Source organism: Rhea pennata, chromosome 19 (genome assembly GCF_028389875.1).
Source record: "Rhea pennata isolate bPtePen1 chromosome 19, bPtePen1.pri, whole genome shotgun sequence".
In the NCBI taxonomy this organism is placed as follows: domain Eukaryota; kingdom Metazoa; phylum Chordata; class Aves; order Rheiformes; family Rheidae; genus Rhea; species Rhea pennata.
In genome coordinates, this window is record NC_084681.1 from 10,703,373 (window position 1) to 10,721,535 (window position 18,163).

Genomic DNA, 18,163 nt, shown 5'->3' on the forward strand with positions numbered 1-18,163 from the left:
CATCTTGCAGGTGTTATACATATCTGCTAGAATCTTTTTATAATCTACAACTTCTAGAATTTCTTAAGGTCAATATTAGTTACTAGACTGATTATGGCTTGTGTTCCTTAGGTGCAGGAATAAAGGGCAGGAGTAAAGGAAAATCTTGAAGAGCTGTTGTGGTTGGCGATTTTTTTCCCTTCTAAAATACAAAATTTATGCGATACTGTTTCTGAAAGTTGTAGCTATGAATTATGTAATGAAGGTAACTAGGCGAATCTAAACTTCATGAAGATATGCAAAAGCAATATGCTCATTACAAGAGAAACTAAAGGTCTTTCGCTCTGTTAGGGCTTGTTTTTTTTCCTCTCTGTCCTAGTATGCTACAATCTGACATTTCTGTTATACCTCTCAAGCCACTGCCTCTCAAATAGTTTATATTGCTCCACCATCTGGTGTGTGTATATGTGTGTGTATAGCAGATTGTACTGCTCAGTCTGTGAACTAGATTTCTGTTTATGCTTTATAATGCACAAAAGATTGAGATAATATTTTGAATGAAGTCTTGTTATAATCAATATACTTATATTTTAATAATTTAAATACAATAATAATAATAATAATCTACTTTTTTGTTAGTTACTCTTTTGGGGCTCGATTCTCCATGTGTTCTGTCAACCGAAAAGATTGTTTTTCCTGTTGTTATTTAGTTTGAGAAAAATTATCTCATATGTTTCTGCAAGTGCATTTTTAATTTAAACAGGTTCAATCCATTCCTTTCAATCAAAGTAACCCTACAGCCCTAAAATAACTGAATATAAAGTTTCAATTCCTTACTCTTTTATAAAAAAAGTAAGAAAATCCAAGTTCAAAAGATTATTTAGATATTTTTAGGGTCTGGCGTGTCAAGATTTTCTTTAGCACAAGAACATTTAGATAATGGAAGTTTTGCTTCTTTTCTAGGAGTAGATTAGAACAGAAATGTATGCAACTAGTAACATTCACAGTTTCTTCCCCAAGACTTAGTTTGCAAATGTTTGTGACTAAAATTCTTCTTGAACTTCAACATAGCCAGAAATGAGGCCCAAAAATTCAGAAGAGCTTTTGTGTAGGGAAATATCATATCCCAAAAGCAAGCTTGAAATTATTAGTTGTAACAGTGACAGTAAAAAATTCCTTTGACTTCCTGGTTCATCCTTGAAAGTATCTTGCTTGTTAAACCTTTTTTCAGCTCACAGACTAGCTATAACTGTTCCTTTAGGTAAGAAATTTACTGTTCCTAAGAGATACCTCTTTGAAAAACACCAAAGCCTTTTCATCTGTCCTTTTCATGTCTGTTGGTAAATCTAGTACTCTAGTGCTAGTATGACAGGAAAAATGTCTTTGGATGGAGCCTAATACAGCCTAATACTGATACCCACAAAGCAGAAGTCTAATAGTCGTCTAGTTGTCCTAAGCATTTTCAAAATTGTTTTATCAGACCATATAAAGAGTGGGAGATCCTGTAGAGCACTGTGGAGCTGTGCGCTCTTATCTTATTGACTTCAGCTTCAGTGTCATTCATTTAGCAAGTGATGTTTCAAGATCACATGTGTCTTAACAAATTCATCAAGTTTTGGATAGTTTTTTCTGTGGCATCTTTGGATCCCGCAAGTTGTTTTTCAGTTCTCAACTCGAAGATGACTTCCTTTTGTGTATCAGTTAAATCTACTCCCATTAAATACCTTATTGATGATTGATGGACTTCACTAGGTATGTTCCTAACCTTCCTACCTCGCCAAATGTTTGAGTACATTTAAGCAGTCAAGGAGTGATATAGTAGCCTAAACATAGATGACTAGGGGTATTTTTAGTGCCTTAGAGTATCCCTACCTCATCTTCAGCTGCTGTTCAGAAGGGTGGAAGTCTCCTGTGTGGCCTGTGTCATATGTGCAAGCTCTATGCAGATGCTTTAGGATGCTCCTTAGTGTCTAAAATGGCATAGACACCACCTTCCCTCCATGTGTGGGCAGATTTTTTACATTTCCCTGTCTTGGAAGTTACATTTGTAAACAAATCCCCAAAGCAGCACGGGCTGTTTTATTCCCTAGGCCTAGGGAGCCAGCAGGAGAAAAACACTCTGATTCGTTCCTTAGAGTTTATGTAAAGGCAGTGCTCCACTATCCATCAGCAGGAGGTATAACTTCCTCAAGAAGGATTTTCCTTTGTAAATACCTATTTCGTAGTTCAGTTTTATCAAAGAATATCAGTAAGGGACTTCCTGCAACACCTTGTACTTCCCTGCTTTCATATCCATGATGAGGTAAACTCAGTGCATCAGCTAGCAGGGTATAACATGACCTTGGTCAAGTTCTTCCAAAAGCCTTGGTATTTCTGCCCTGAGGGACAAACCTTTGAAACAATGCTGAAGGACTGAGGAATCTGGTAACTGACTCCTCTAGCCATGGTTATGACATGTATATGGACTCTTGAGATAATGGGTCTCAGACAGCCTTAGCTACATATCAACATGGAAGAACTGTAACCCATTATTTGTCTCATAAGGCATTTTGCCTTTTCTTTTGACACCACTTCTTAAATCCTTCTACATATCCTACAGACCACTCCTTGAGCACTTCATTTGAAAGATACAGATTAAGCCCTTTTCCACCCCTTTTGTGCACTCATGGTCCATTTCAAAGTCCCCAAGTCATGTTACTTCTGTTTCTGAATCTACTAGACATCATTTCTTGGAGCCGAGGCTTGATGCGGAACAAGAATGTTGTGACGTCATATCTGGTGGACTTTCATAAATTTTGTAGACTGAAGCTTTCCAGCAACTCTTTAGCAAACCTTGACCCAGAACAGAAAAATGCGTACTTGAAAGAAGTATGAAACAAAGTGGAAGCATTTTCTGCTTCAGTTCCTTGGGCTTTTCTATTCCAGCTGCCTTTTAGTACTCCTCAAGGCAGACTGAGCTCTCTTTGAAGGAATTCGGCTGCAATGTTCCGATATCATCCACCAGTTAAAAAATGGTTAATGTCCTTCTTCCCCTGAGTTTTTCAAAAGGCCTGAATCATGTGTCTTTGCTCATTCCTGGGATTTGAATATAATGTTCCTACCTCTGAATCAATGTTCACTATATCCTTTTTCCCCCTAAACTAGCGATTTTGTTAAGCTCACCTCAGAGAAATTCAGCCTGAAGTTCTCCATACATTGTATTCTGTTCAGACAGCTGCTATAGAGATGGAATTTTTCCTGTTCACTCAGTTGTATTTTTTCTTGTGACTCTCATGCGGAGGCTAAACTAAATGCACTAGATATTCTTAGAGCTCTTCCCTTTTATCTTTCCAGAACAAAGTCATTTTGTAAATCATCCAGACTTTTTGTGGCTTTTGGCAATAAATTTAAAGGAAGCCTGTTGCCTCTCAAAGGCTGTATGGATTACAAAGTACACTGCAGTTTTCTATACATTAAATTAACTATTTCTCCTCTCCTGAGTTACGTTTGTCAGAAATAAGTTAGTGCTTGTGCTGAACCTCTGAGCACAGTGTAGAGCTGGTAGGTATCAGTTTCTTCCCTTTTTGCATTCTCATATTCATGAGATATTAGTATGCCACATGTCCTTTTACACCTGTAGAAGATGTCAACCACTGCTACTGATTGATAGTTCCTAAAGTCCAGCCTGCAGATCAAGCTAATTTTTTATGAAGTTTCTCATTTGTTTGAATCAGGAAAATCAAAACTAATTAACTGATTGTTTGTGGGGGGAAATCTATCTTTTCTGAACAATAACAGACTGGCAAAGTTATTTTTATTTCTCACAGAGATTTTGTGGAAGAAAAACTTGGCAATAAATATGTAATAGGGAGATCCATGGATTTTGCAACATCCTTTGAGGAATCAGGACCTGCAACCCCAATGTTTTTTATTTTGTCCCCAGGGGTCGACCCACTGAAGGATGTGGAGAAACAAGGTAAATAAATCATGTTTCTAGGCATACCACAGTATTGCTTTTTATCTTCTGTATAAATATCTTACCATGACATTCCTACATTTTTTTTTCTTTTCCCCTAATCCCTCTATAGATAATGGAGCAATCTGGTAAAAAGAGATAATTGTGAGAAGATATGATTGTTTCATACTGTTTTTTTCTTTTCTTTTTTCATTTAAGGGTTTTGGATTTTCATCTAAAGTTTAACTCAAGCTTCTCTCTTTTCTGCATTGCCCAGATTCCCAGTGGGGCTCACACTGCCATGCTTTTTGAGCTGGTCTTGTTCACAACCTATAATTTACATCAGAGGTATCTAATATGCTGTCAGATAAAAATAAACAACAACTCTCTATAACACTCTGCTGGTTAGGCACAGAGTTTCCAGGTTTTAATCTCATCCTTCCTGAGTTGTTTATAGTGTGGACAGTCAGATGTAATACAATCAGCTGCCTTCAGAGCCACAGGGGCTCCTTGAAGGGTGCTGTATTTGAGAAGTCAGTGTTTTCCATGGTGCATCAATTACTGTTGTCAGTATCTGGTCTCTAAAGCTGCCAGCATGGAGAATTTTGCTCTGACTCTCAGCTTTACTGTGGAAGAAATACTTTTTTTCAGCCTGGATGTGGCAGTTGCAGTAGATTAGGAAATAAGATCTCTCCATTACACTTCTGACTGTACCACTGCTGAACTGAGGTCACTGCAGTCAGTTCTTTCAAGACTGTATACAGCAGGGGGGCCAAAAGCCTTTGGGTACTGCTTTAGGGCTGCTCCAGATCACTGTTGTGCTCAGCAGAGTTGGCAGCCCCAGCTGAGGAACCAGGCTGAACTAAGCTATCGTTCAGGGGAGTGGTGGCTGAACACTTCTTTGTGAAGCTGTGTATTTCTTCTTCTCTATGTGGTGCACCTTCTAGGTCACCTTAAGATAGTTCTAGAGTCTGTCCTGTTCCACATTCACACAAACAGCTTTCAAAGATGTTCAAACCTTATGCAGCCCGAGCTCCATGACAGACAGCAGTTCTTGGCTGCGTGGAGCTGTGCTCTTGTGTTCTGTTGGATCCTGTGTTTGTGTTTTGTGCTCTTCCTACCCTGATATCAGGTCGTATTATTGTGAACTGGAGGAAAGTGGGATTTAATGGACCCTGCGGAGAGTAATGTCATGTTCCTGGCTTCCCTTTGGAGACAAGTTAGTGATCCTGTCTCTCACTCTGTTATTTTCTTGTATGGGAAGTGAAACACTGGTATCTAACTATGATTCATTTAACTGAAATTCTAAAAACTTGTGCAGTTGAGCACCTGGTTTTAGTCAGCCAGAAAATTTACAATCAGTAATGGTGCAAAAATCTAATGAACTGAAGCCATTGCTTCATTGCAGCTGTACTGATCTTAAGCCTATCTTGCTGGGATGTGGTGCCGATTCATTATTAAGCATTTTCTGTGTCCTTCATTAGGTTTTACTGAAGTGCAAGTCTGACTAGATATTTCTTGCAAATGGAAGACAACTTCTTCCAGATGCAGCCCTCTCCTGGGGCCTCTCCTAGTCCTCTCCCTTTGCAACATAGTGAAGACCTTACAGCAAATACAGTGTCTCCCACTGCTGAGAGGAGCCTCTCTGCACAGTTCCCTCTCCTGTCCGAGCCAGCAAGAAGGAAGGCTGGTAGATTATTTGGTGATGTAGGTGGTGCAGACTGAACGTCCATCTACAGGCCTTCTGTAAATTTGTTCCAGCAATTTTTGAGAGGATTCTCAAAAATAACTGCCTAAAGGCAGTGTTGCTCTAGGAGGACTTGATCAGCAGCTCTCGGTGCTGATACACACCAGGGACGGTGCGAATGGAAACCGGAAATTCTTTTTTAATATGTGGAAGGCTGAATCTCAACACATAACTATGAGGGTTTGCTGTAGTAAGGCTAGGTGGAGAGCCTGAGCAACTGGAAAGGTTTGGATGTGTGCTTTACTTATGGCCATCTATTTCCAGTCTTGTACTAAAGGCTGAATTTTAAGACTTTCTAGACAACTTTTTTCCTCGTTTCACTGTCAAACTGGTCTGCTTTTGTAAGAAGCAGAATGAAACCAAGGAGGTAAGCCAAAGAGGTGTACTGTCTCTATCAACGTAAATCAGCTTGAAGAGATATGCGCCGGCAGTCCTAAGGGATCAGCATATGGGGTCGTGTTTATAGACTCCCTGGTTGTACTGAACACATCCTAAGGTGCGCATTGCTAGCATGGATATTTGTCAGTGTTTCCCTGCAACAGCACAGACTGCAACACACAGCAGAGACTGAATGCTCTGGGCAATCACTTTGCCTATGGGATAAGGAGAAACTGGTATCCTCTGTGGGTGAGAGAGAATTTCAGAGAACAAAACAAGGGATTTTTAGGCCTATTCACTTAAAAGATCTGAGTCACTGGGGTGCTATGGGAGAACTGAGGGAGTTCAGAGAAGTATCACGTACAAGATGAAGAAACACTAAACAGATACCATCCTTCCTGCAGAGCAGGATGCACAAGGATGGTAAAGGAGGTAGGTGTTGAGGTTCCCAGATTGTACTCTTTGGACCACTGGTCTGTGACACTGTAAGAGATGGTCTGCAGTGGTTTGGCAGGTCTTTCACGTGGGTTCTGCTGCATCCCACCTACTACTGGCCTTTTCACACACCTTATGGTGTGCCCAGTGCCATCACCTCACATGCCAAGCCCTCACCAGCCATGATAACCCATAAGAAATCTGGAGGACTGACCTCTAGATTAAAGAAACCTGGGACTCCTTGGTCTAGGCCGCAAGAAGCTCAAACAGATTTCATTTCAGCTGCCTTTTCAAACCAAATGGACTCTTAACCTTACTGCTAGTTCTAGTATGTACTGACAGGGTGCATTTCCCCACTGAATAACATCATCTTCAAAGCCTGTTTAATCAGCAGGAAATTATTTTAATTTCCTGTAATTTTAAAATATATTTTTATACAAGGTTGCAGGGGAATAATGTTCTTTAAGCAAGAGGCACTTTGTAATAATGTACCTTTGTGCTGATGTCATTCTGCAATTAAAAGTAGTTTGGAAGAAGCCAGTGCTGATTTCAATGCTTTGGCAAAGAGTATGTGAGAAACAAGATAACTATTATAAGAAGTGTGATAGCTTTTCAGTGAGGATTTTTGATAAGGCTGAACTCTGCCTTGCTGCTGCTGTGTGAGCTCAGCTATGCTGCATGCAATTCCAGGAAAAAAAAAAGTGCTGAATGGTTTTTTCTTTTTTTTCTTTTTTCTTTTTTTTTTTTCTTTTAGGCAGGAAACTTGGTTATACATTTGACAACAGGAATTTCCACAATGTTTCCCTTGGACAAGGTCAAGAGGTAGTTGCAGAACAAGCTCTAGATCTGGCTGCAAAGGAGGGTCACTGGGTTATCCTTCAGGTATGATGTCTTTGGAAATAATGCTGTAATTCTCCCGGGTTACTTGATGCTGATCAAATTAGTAAGGGCAGGATATCATTCTTTTCTGATGAGGGATGGGACAATGTATTATCTGCATGTTCAACATCAACACTTTCTAACTGTTCGTGGCCACCATCAACCACTTTTACAGGACTCAATCTTCTTGGTTTTCTTGCTGTTAGCGCTCTCTGTACATGTACAGTTACAGGGGGAGTCATCTGAGGAAAGGTTGGTCTATACCTGCCTGTGCTTTTATCAGCTCTGTGAATAAATAAAGGGCTTTGTTCTTTCTACCACAAAAAAAATGTGTTAAGGATTTAAATAAGTGACTGAGAATGTGCTTGATGCTATAGGAAATTCAGAGGCTATCTATAGTGATGCTGATTCTTTTATGGTGGTACATCCCAAAATGTAAATGTGTGATGCTCTCATAAATTGACAAAATGTTTTCAAGTCTTTTGAAGTGTGAGGGGAATTCTTTCCTTGTGAAGTGCTCTCTAGAGTCACTTATTCAGTCAGTGCCTTAGTTTCCTTATTTGCAGTCACTGATGACAGCTCTAATGACAGGTCTCTGAGAATCCCTTTAATTTCCTTGATGTGACTTTTATAGGCATTTACTATCACTGAGTTGTTTGGATAAAGATCAGATTAAAACAGTGCTTGCAGTCCTGATCTGAGCCTAATTAGGGCCTGTTTTGTATTTAATTTAAATGGTATTGCTATTGTGTTCTTCCTTCTTACTGTTATTGCAAGCTACATCCAAGGCAGACAACTTCTAAGCCTTTCAATAACTCTTAAAACAGATAGTTGTGATACTGGAATTTGCTTTTGAGATGGTGAAGAGGAAAATATGCAGCCTCTATCTTCTCTATTCAGTAATGCAAAGTGAATGTGTTTTTTCCTGTAATGGGGGTTAATACCTGTAAAGGATCTGTTAGTAACATTGGCTTCCATGTCTGTTGCTTCAGTACCAATGAGTAATATGAGATGAAAGTATTTTTATGTTATCCATTAATATCCTATCTAGTACTCAAAGTAATCAGTAAGATATCTCAGTGGACTCTGATGGTTTAATCAGAAGAGCTGCAGAAATAGATTTTTATGAAAGAATGATTTTGATGGTTGATATAGCTAGTTTTCTGGCAACACCTGCCAAGTGTGACTATCTCCACTGGAAAAGAACAGGCTGCTTCCCCAGCGAGCTTAGAGCAGAATTTAATTCAGCTGGCTGTTGGCAGTTTTTGATGCAAATGGCACAGGGGTAAACTCAGTGGTCACAGCAATGGCTGCCAAATGCTAGTGTTGGGATTCATTACAGTCACTTAGCAGTCTAGGATTTTCTCTGCTGTAGTCACAAAACTAGTGAAACTTCGTACAAATAAATATTCTAGATCAATGTTGCACATGTTTTAGAAGAAAGCAGTATAGACCAGACTGTGTTTCAAAAAAGAGATCATAGCTTTTTCTTCTTTTGTTTTTACAATATTTTTACCTTCTGTGCAATCCAGGCAGTTAGGGTCCCATGAGGAGCTAGTTTTGTGCTTCAGTAGCACTTCACCCTCCAGATAGCCTTGCAAACATCAAATAGGATGTTTGAGGCAGTCAGTTCCATTTCTCTCAGTCCACTTTCTGCATTTGGTTTCTGTTATGAACATGGAATGACAACAAAGCAGTGGAGCGTAATTGTCATCCAAATTGGCCAAGCCAACTATAGACTCTACCTCATTCTATCTCCCATATCTTTCCAAAGGCCATGCTCACTGAAGCTTTATGTAAAATGAGAGAGACCAGCCTCATCCAGGCATGAGGTGCTAATGATATTATCCTCTGGAACCTCCCTTCTCTTTTTATTTAACAAATTGTACAAACCATTTGTACAACCTTGAAACTCTGACCCCTCCAGGTATTGCTAAAATCAATATCCAAATTCTTCTCAGCAGGAGTTTATGGGTAAGAGTCTTCTGTCAAATGAGTCTTCTCAAAGTCAAAAGAGTTAAAGGAGTCTTTGCGAAGGAGTCTTCTGTCATGGCAGTCATAGTTGAATCACAGTGAATATTTGTCATGTGGAGGTTCATTTGGCAAGATCAGGCAAGTTCAAGGGTGTTTCTAGATCAGTTACACAGGACCTAGAATGACACCGACAACTCAGTGTACACAAGTGTCTCAGAATTTGTGAATCATTGTATGTATTATAAAAAAGAAGACAGAGCAGATCTCAACAGGCATGCCAGTGTAATTTGCTCAGGTTAATTGAAATCATTATTTGGAGTTTGTATCTCACCTATAGAACCATTATACCCAGGCTTCCTATTTGTTTTTGAGGAGACAAAAACAGCTGTTAGGATCAGGTGAGGTCTGTGCTTTTCTAGCCACTTAACAACTCCTTGGCTCACATAAAGTAGAACTTCCCTTTTGTCCGCTGAGTTTGCTATCTTATATCAACCCCTACATGCTTTATCCAAGATAAACACTTTATTATGATTACCTAAATGACTTTTGTGCATGTAGTTTATTGCTGGCCTTTGCTTGGAACCAGAAAAAATGACAGTGAAGTGCTTTGTATGATAATAAGTTGGAGAATTAGGTTTGTGGGAATTAGTTGTTAAGAATATGGAAACACTTAGGAAATCCTTATGACATTATGTCAGCAAGACCACTGTTGTCAGGAAGGGGCTGCCCTATGACTGGTTCCTTCTGAAATGTGTTGACCTCCTAGTGTTCCCATCCCAGTACTGTAGGAGGCAAGTTAAACATCTGTATCTCCCCAGGAAACTCAAAAGTTTTCTGGCTCACACTGAAAATCAAGATTGTCATGATATAATTTTACAAGACAGAAAAGCAGAAAACACCCAGTCACTCATTATTATGGAAAGATGAGACTTGACTTACTCTGGCAGAGTGTGACCAGTGTAGGTTCTTGCTTCTCTAGCATCAGTGTTATCACATGCCTTGCATCTTCAGCTTCTCTAGGCTCCAGTCCCTTGTGAAAACAGTACCTACACTTATACTGCTTGATGAGACAGATCATGAGAGAATAAAGACCATGGATAGAAAACATTCTCTACAAATCATCAAAAAATAGGAACTCCTCCATGGCAAGAGTGCACTTGGCTGAAGGAAAAAATATTACATGAGAGCCACAGAGAAGAACCACAGTACAAACCCAGCAGCTGTTCTTTTCTGAATTGTTTGTCGACCTTGAAGAGTTGAGGCTGATCTTTAAGCTCCACCAAAATCCATGTAATGTCGAGATCAGCCTCTGGGTTCATAGAATAGTTCATAGATTTGGAGGGGTTTAAAATGGACTTTTCTGGCCCTAAGAAGCGCATGAAATTTACATCTAGTACCTTCATGTTAAACAGGGACACCCTCTAGCCAATTGACATCGAGCTTCCAACATCATCTGTCAAATGTAATTTGAAGTATTTGTACAATTGATGGGGGAGGGGGTCTTCTGAGGAGGTAAGATAATGAAATGAACAATGGATAATTGTGTTGGAATGGACAATGAAACTAATCCTGAAGTCTGAAGAAAGCTTTAGATTTGTTTTTATTCATTTAGTTTTTTTGCATGAACACAAAACCACATTTTTCTCAAGATTTTTTTCAGGGGCAGGAGATTTTAGGCCCTGTCGTTTAGATAACCTCCTTTTTTTTTTGTTACTACACTGTCCACACCCTTAAGTAGAAGACTTAAGGAGAAAGTATGTTAGCTGAGGGGCTGTCAAAATGCATAGTATGACTTACAGATAACCAGCAGGCCAAACCAGGGCTTTTTCAACCAGTGACCCTGGGCAACATGTTTTCCTATGGACTTGAACTGATCCATGAAGTTCCTACGGACTTGAGTCCATGAAGCTGCTACACAATACCTGCATATTAATTGATCATTACAAGAGATCATTACAGCTGCATTACCTACAGAAAAAACTGGCATTGAAGCTATGCGAACAGTTTTTAAACCTGTAGTCAGACTGGACAGCAGTGGTCTCATCTGTACCAGCTAGCTGGGAGGGCTTAGGTATGCCAGGGAACCTGAGGAGCACGTGGGGTTGCCAACAGACCCCACTCTTGAAAATGTTTAAGTCCTATGAATGAAAATCAGCTGCACAAAACATCTCCAGGAATCATAGTTGCTACATGACCTGTTGCCCTCTTCTGCAGCAGTCAGAATGTTTGTTACGTTTGCTGCTTTTTGATTTTTTACATTTTTTATCCTTTTTTTTTTTTTTTAGTTTTCCTCTCATTACCTCCCACTTCTCAGCAAAATGGTTGTGGGAAGGGGAACAGCAGGATTTTCTTTATGCTGCAAATATCAGTGCAGAGCATTTGACCATTTCAGAATGTCTTAAGGAAAAGAAAATGGAAACAGAAACAAGTCACAGAAGCCAACCTTTGTCATGCTGGTTTCAGCTTTGATGGATGGACATCTGTCTAAGAAAAGATCTGTCAGAAATCTCCTGACCAGTTTTACTGTGATCTTGTGCTGTAGCTCTCTGCTAGTCTTCAGCAGGCAGCAGGCTGCAAAAGATCAGTCTCTGATTAGCTCACAAGTGAAGGGCTGCTCTTCAAATGGTCATCATTTCCGTGACAAAGAACTGAGGTGCAAAATAAGGGTGGGAAGTTGCTTTTATATCAGTCTTTTTCAGACATAGGATCCCCCTCTCTTGCCCCTTGAAAATTCATGAAAATCCTCAGAAAAAATACAAATGTGAGTAAATGCACATATTAGTATCCCATTTCTTGCCCCCCACCACACATCTCTTAATGTTTCTCTCAGATCAGAAGAAATTTTTAACAGTTTTTTTTTTTTTTTTTGATTCTTTCTGATAGGGTTTGGAGAAATGCAGGCTCTGCGATGTCACAAGCTGTGGAATAGTCTGGGAGTCATTCAGTGAGAAAACTGGCTCCCTTTTCAAGAGTTTCCAAGTGATATATATTCCTTCTGCCCTAAGCAAAACGGAACTTTCTTCTTTCTTTTCAAGACATGAGTTGGAGTTGTGTAGAAGCATTTGGCTGATGGAAACTAGCTCTTTTCACAAAGGTTTTAGATATTTCATTCGTAAGGAAATCTGTAAGGGAATTTGTAAGGTGCTGACAATGAATGAAAAGCGCTTCCCATCCTGTTGGTTTATGCAGGCTTTTTATGCGTGAGATAGATGCACAGAGTCACAATATGAGCATTCTTAGGAGGAGTATCTCTTACCAGTTTAAGTGTGGAGACCTGGAGGTCCTGGGGTCACATAAAAGGAACATTCAAGCAGGAGAAGAATTAACGGTCAGACTGAATATTTATGTAACTTGCTCTCTCTCTTGAATTTCTCTGAAATATGTGAGGGGTGCCCAGCAGCTACAGCAGTGTGACTGCCTGATAGAAATATGCAATGTGAAGATCCCAACTCTCATACCTGCCTTGTGGTTCTGGCATCTAAGCTCTGCAGGATGGTCTGATGGGGCTTTCCAGGGCCCAAAAGTTTGGGCCTCCTGTTGATTCCTGTGTATTTCTCATCTACCCAGCTGTCTCTTTGGTGATGAAATGATAGAAAAGTAGTCCAAACTAAGGCCTTATTCTAGGACAGGATAGAAGAGGAATGCAGTGCTGTAGGACCTTGGTGTGTTGTATGTGCACGAAGTTGCACACACACTGCAGGCACACCCTTCTCTCCATAGCTTTCAATTAATTTGAAGGGATAGAATTCAGTTTTAAAAGGGATGTAGAGATAATTGTCAAGTCATCACTTGTGACATGTTCTGTAGCCTTGAAGGTAAGCAGCAGACAGGTATCATCACTAGGATTCACTGAACTGAGGATTCAGCTCTGCAGCTAATTTTGCAAGGAGGATTCCTAATGTAAAGATCTTTCCATCTTTGTAAAAACACTCTTCACAGTTCAGTAATCTCTCACCTTCCATGGTACAGCTAGGTGAAAGATAAGTCCTGCTGCCAACCTTTAAGCCCAGCAGACAGGCCTGTGCCGTTCCTATAACAGCATTTTACCTAAGTTGCTTGTTGTGGTTGTGATTCTTTGATCCCTGTCTAGAATATTTTGGCTGTGAGAGTCTCAATGCCAGCTCTCCTTAAAAGCTGGAAGGTCCTTGAGGGCTGGCTGTTTGAAACAGCGTGTGTGTTCAAAATACGCACACAAACATACCTTTGTTGAAAACAAGATTTGTTAAAAGTAGAAGGAAAATCAGATCAAAGAGCATAATATGCTCAACTCAAATGGCCAGATAATCTGTATCACAGAATGTTAAAGTACTGGTAAAATAAATTGCAAGTCCATTGCAAGTCTCTGTAATAAATCTGTAGACTCAGAGGGTATCATCTGACTAGAGAATAACCAATTGTGAAGGTAACCGAAGTTTTAGAGAAAATACAGCAGCTCTAGTTCTGTGGTCTGTAGTAAAACTATATAGACAGTGCCACACAAGAATGTATTAGGGAAGCTACAGAAGTTGAACGTTGCTTGTAAAATTCCTGAAGAACAGTCATGAAGCTAGTCTTAAAAAATGGTGTTGGCTCTAAAAATATGTGTGTGCTATTGGCTTTGCACTGACACATTATTGAGAGAGGTGTCACTGATAGAGAGGAAGATTAAAATGTGATACTAGAAGACTGCAGAAGCCTATAGGGCCAAAGTAGTAGAAATAGGATAAAATGTAATAATGCAGAGTACATGGTCATGTACTCAGGACTAATAGCAAAGGGAAAAAAGGCTTCTTAAGGTAGAAGACAATACTGCCACATAAACAGCAGGTATGGGCTGGAAGTGGAAAGCTGGATGTCTAAGGAATAAAGTTCTGGAACAGCCTTCCCGGAGGTATGGTGACAAAGCCCTAACAGCTTTTGAGATGGTGTTTAATAACTTTATTGGTGGAGTCTTGTCATGGTTGTTGTATGTCTTATTTCCTATCTTTTGTGCTGTCATAGTTTTGTAAGCAGTTAGTATCATAGTGTATGCTTCTGTAAATGAATGAAAATACATAATGTTAACATAGGAATTCAAAGGAGAGATAGTAGCACAAACATTAGGCAATGTGGGGGCAGAGTAAACACTATTTAAATGATAGAATTGTTATAAGCTGAGTTCCTATCAGTAGTTGTGGGCACCTAGAGAATGAATCATATCACCTGCCTTATACACCTGTTCTGTGTAGCAAGGATCCTTGCTGAAGGATCTTCTATTCTAGAGGCCAAGGTAACCAACTGATTGCATAAACACTGAACATTTTGACACCTGAAGCTTGGAGAGAAAAATCTCTTACCTCAACTATCTATCTGGATGGCATGTCCTTACAAACTTATTTGCCTTGGTAGGGCTCATATTCGGCTTCATTGAGGAACTTGAGGTCTGCATGCAGTTGCAGGGCATGATCTCATTAGGATCACAGAGACGTAGTGGGATATCTCACATGACTGGAGAACTGCAATAGGTGGATATAGGCTCTTTAGGAAGGACAGACTGGGAAGGCAAGGAGAGAGAGAAGCCCTTTATGTGAAAGATCAGCAGGAGTGGAGCTCTGCCTGGGACAGATGATGGGCCAGTTAAGAGCATATAGGTTAGGATTAGAGTGGCAGACCAACACTGGTGACTTTGCAGTGAGTGTGTGCTACAGAACACAGGGTCAGGAAGAAGATGTCGCCTTCTTCAGACAACCAGAAGAAGCCTCACGTTTGTAGGTCTTGGTCCTCATGGGGACCTTTAACTACCCTGATAGCTGTTGAGCGGACAGCACAGCAGGTCACACGCAGTCCGGGAATTTCTAGACTGCACTGATGATAACCTGCTGACATGGGTCATCAAGGAGACAACGACAGGAGGTGCTCTACTGCACCAGGAGGACAAACACATAGAAGGAAGGCCTGGTCAGGCATGTGAAGGTGGTCAGCAGCCTTGGCTGCAGTGACCAGGAGGTGGTGGATTTCAGGATCCTGCCTAGAGGGAACAAGGCAAATAGAAGGCTTGCAACCGTGGATTTGAGGAGAGCCGCCTTTGGTCTGTTCAGGGATCTGTTTGGAAGAATGTCATAGGAGAACGTCCTGGAGACAAGAGAGGGTCCAGGAGCACTGGGTGATTTCAAAAGATCAGCTGCTGCGTGCTCAAGAACGGTCCGTCCTGACGTGCAGGAAGTCAAGCAGTGCTGTCAGGAAGCCTGCACAGATGAACAAGGAACTCCTGGCTCAACTCAAGTATGAGAAGAAGCACACAAGAGGTGGACACAAGGTCAGGCGACCTGGGAGGATCCAGAGACAGTGTCCAAGCATGCAGGGATGTTGTGAGGAAAGCCAAAGTCCATCTGGAGTTAAATCTGGGAGGGGGACATGAAGGTCAACAGGAAAGGTTTCTACAATTATATGTTAGCAGCAAAGTGAAGACTAGGGGAAATGTAGGCCTACTGCTGAATGAGGCAGAAGGCATGGTAACAAAGGACATGGAAAATGCCAATACAGAATGCCTTCTTTGTTTCACTTTGTACTGGTAAGATTCACTTTCAGGAATCTCAGGCCTCTGAGGTCCATGGAAACAACTGGAGCAAGGAAGAATGACCCACAGTGGAGGAGGATTGGTGTAGGGCACATTTAAATAAACTAGACATACCTAGGTCTATGGGACCTGATGGGATGTGCCCATAAGAGCTGAGAGTCTTGGATGATGCCATTGTGAGGCATCTTTTGATTATCTCTGAAAGGTCATGAGGATAAGAGAAGTTCCTTAGGAGTGGAAGAAAGCAAATATCACTTTGATCTTCAAGACAAGCAGGAAGGAAAATCTAGGGAAATACAGGCCAATAAGCCTCACCGTCATCCCTGGAAAGGTGATTGATCAAATAATCCTGGAAACCATTTGCAAATATAGGAAGAATGAGAAAATGATAGGGAGTAGTTAGTATGTATTTATGAAAGAGAAATCTTGTTTGACCAAATTTATAGCCTTGCGTGTTGATGTTAAGATGGCTTGGTGGATGAAGGGAGAGCAGTGGATGTTGTTTATTTTAACTTCAGTAAGACTTTTGACAGTCTCCTGTAACATCCAGATAAACAAGCTGATGAAGTATGGGATAGGTAAGTAATCAGTGAGAATGAATGATGAACTGCCAGGCTGAAAAGATTGTGATCAGTGGCACAAAGTCCAGCTGAAGACATACAGTAGTGGTGTCCTCAGTGCATCAATACTGCATCCAATACTGTTTAACAGTTTTGTTAATGACCTAGATGATGGAATTGAATGTACTCACAGCAAGTGTGCAGATGACATAAGACTAAGAGGAGTGGTTTATAGACTATATAGTTGTGCTGCCATTCAGAGGGAGCCTGACAGGCTGGAGAAAGGGCCTGACAGGAATGTTATGAAGTTCAACAAAGCAAAGTGTAAAGTTCTGCCTCTGTGGAGGAATAACCTCATGTATCAGGATGAGCTGAGGGCCAAATATCTGGAAACCAGCTTTGCAGAAAAGGAGCTTGGAATCCAAGTGGACAGCAAGTTTGACATGAACTGGCAGTGTGCCCTGCAGCAAAGAAGACTAAGAGTATCCTGGGGTGCATTAAGAGGAGAGGGGAGGGCATCCTTCCCCTCTATTTGACACTGGACTTCAGATGTGATCTCATACAGTGCTGAGTAGAGTGGAAAGAGTGAGTCCAGCAAAGGGCCACAAAGGTGATAAAGGGAGTGGAATATCTGTCATAACAGGAGATACTGAGAGCTGTTATTGTTAGCATGAAGAGGAGAAGGCTCAGAATGGTTTATCAATGTGTATAAATACTTACTGGAGGGAAGTAAAGGAGATGGAGCCGAACTCTTTTCTGTAGTGTTCGGTTATAGGACAAGAGAAAACAGGCACAAATTGAAATACAGGAAATTCCATTTTAACTTAAGAAAATTTGGACACCATTTTTTTGCAACCTGCTATCATTAGCCATGATCTGAGCATGAGAGTTGGATTGGATGATGTCTAGAGGTCCCTTGCGACAAAGTGATTTTGTGTTCTTTCACCTTCCTATTGCCAAGCAGTCATGAAGTTAGCTTCTTTGATGCATGCAATCTCTCCTGTGTAGGGAGAAAGGATCTTTGCGTAGTGGGAGTACTGAGCTACATGACAGCATAAACTGTCTGCTATCTTTCCCTTGTTGTTCATACTCTGAAGCTTTTTGCTAGCATAGTGACCATCACAATCGCCAAAACATGTTCGTCAACCTAAGGACAGAAAAAGTGAAAGTTGTTTACATGTTTATAGCTGTAGATCTGGATGAACTGATGCAGGGAAGAGTTCAGACATTAAATATTCCCAATTGTAGTCTTCATCCATTAGCCAAAATGTCACTTCCCTCACTTCATGATCAAGTTAATTTAATTCTTGAGCATCTTCCGATTTTCACAGGTTGCTACTTCGCTGAGCCACGTTCATGTACTAAACTGAATATAACAGTGAGCTCCTAGACCAAAACCATTTGAAATCTAGATGTTTGTGAAGCACTTTACTGCATCTTAAACACACTGGAGCCTTTTTCATGTACTTCCTGACTAGACTTACCCATAAGCAAAAGAGGTATGTTGTCCTCTATGAGATACATTGTCTTTGCTAGGTAGGCACACACAACGATTTGGCACCAAATCTCCACTTCAGCAAAGAAGAAAGTACTTCTTTTTCTGGGCACAGTATCTTTCCATTCCTAGGGGCTTGTGAAACAAAAAGTATCCTTTCCATCTCTAGCTCTTGGGTCATGATTTTTGGACAGAAACTCTGATGGAAAACGGTACTGAATATCAGACAGCAGTTTTCATTGCTGCT

General features: G+C 40.6%; 1 protein-coding gene across 1 annotated transcript in view; it reads left to right on the forward strand.

Moving 5' to 3' along the window:
• Positions 1-18,163, forward strand: part of DNAH9 (dynein axonemal heavy chain 9) — a 213,611-nt gene that overhangs the window by 160,481 nt on the left and 34,967 nt on the right. Inside the window, exons 61-62 of the mRNA XM_062592116.1 lie at positions 3,786-3,934; positions 7,228-7,355. Of these exons, the coding sequence (XP_062448100.1) occupies positions 3,786-3,934; positions 7,228-7,355 (277 nt within the window). The remainder of the gene's footprint in view (positions 1-3,785; positions 3,935-7,227; positions 7,356-18,163) is intronic.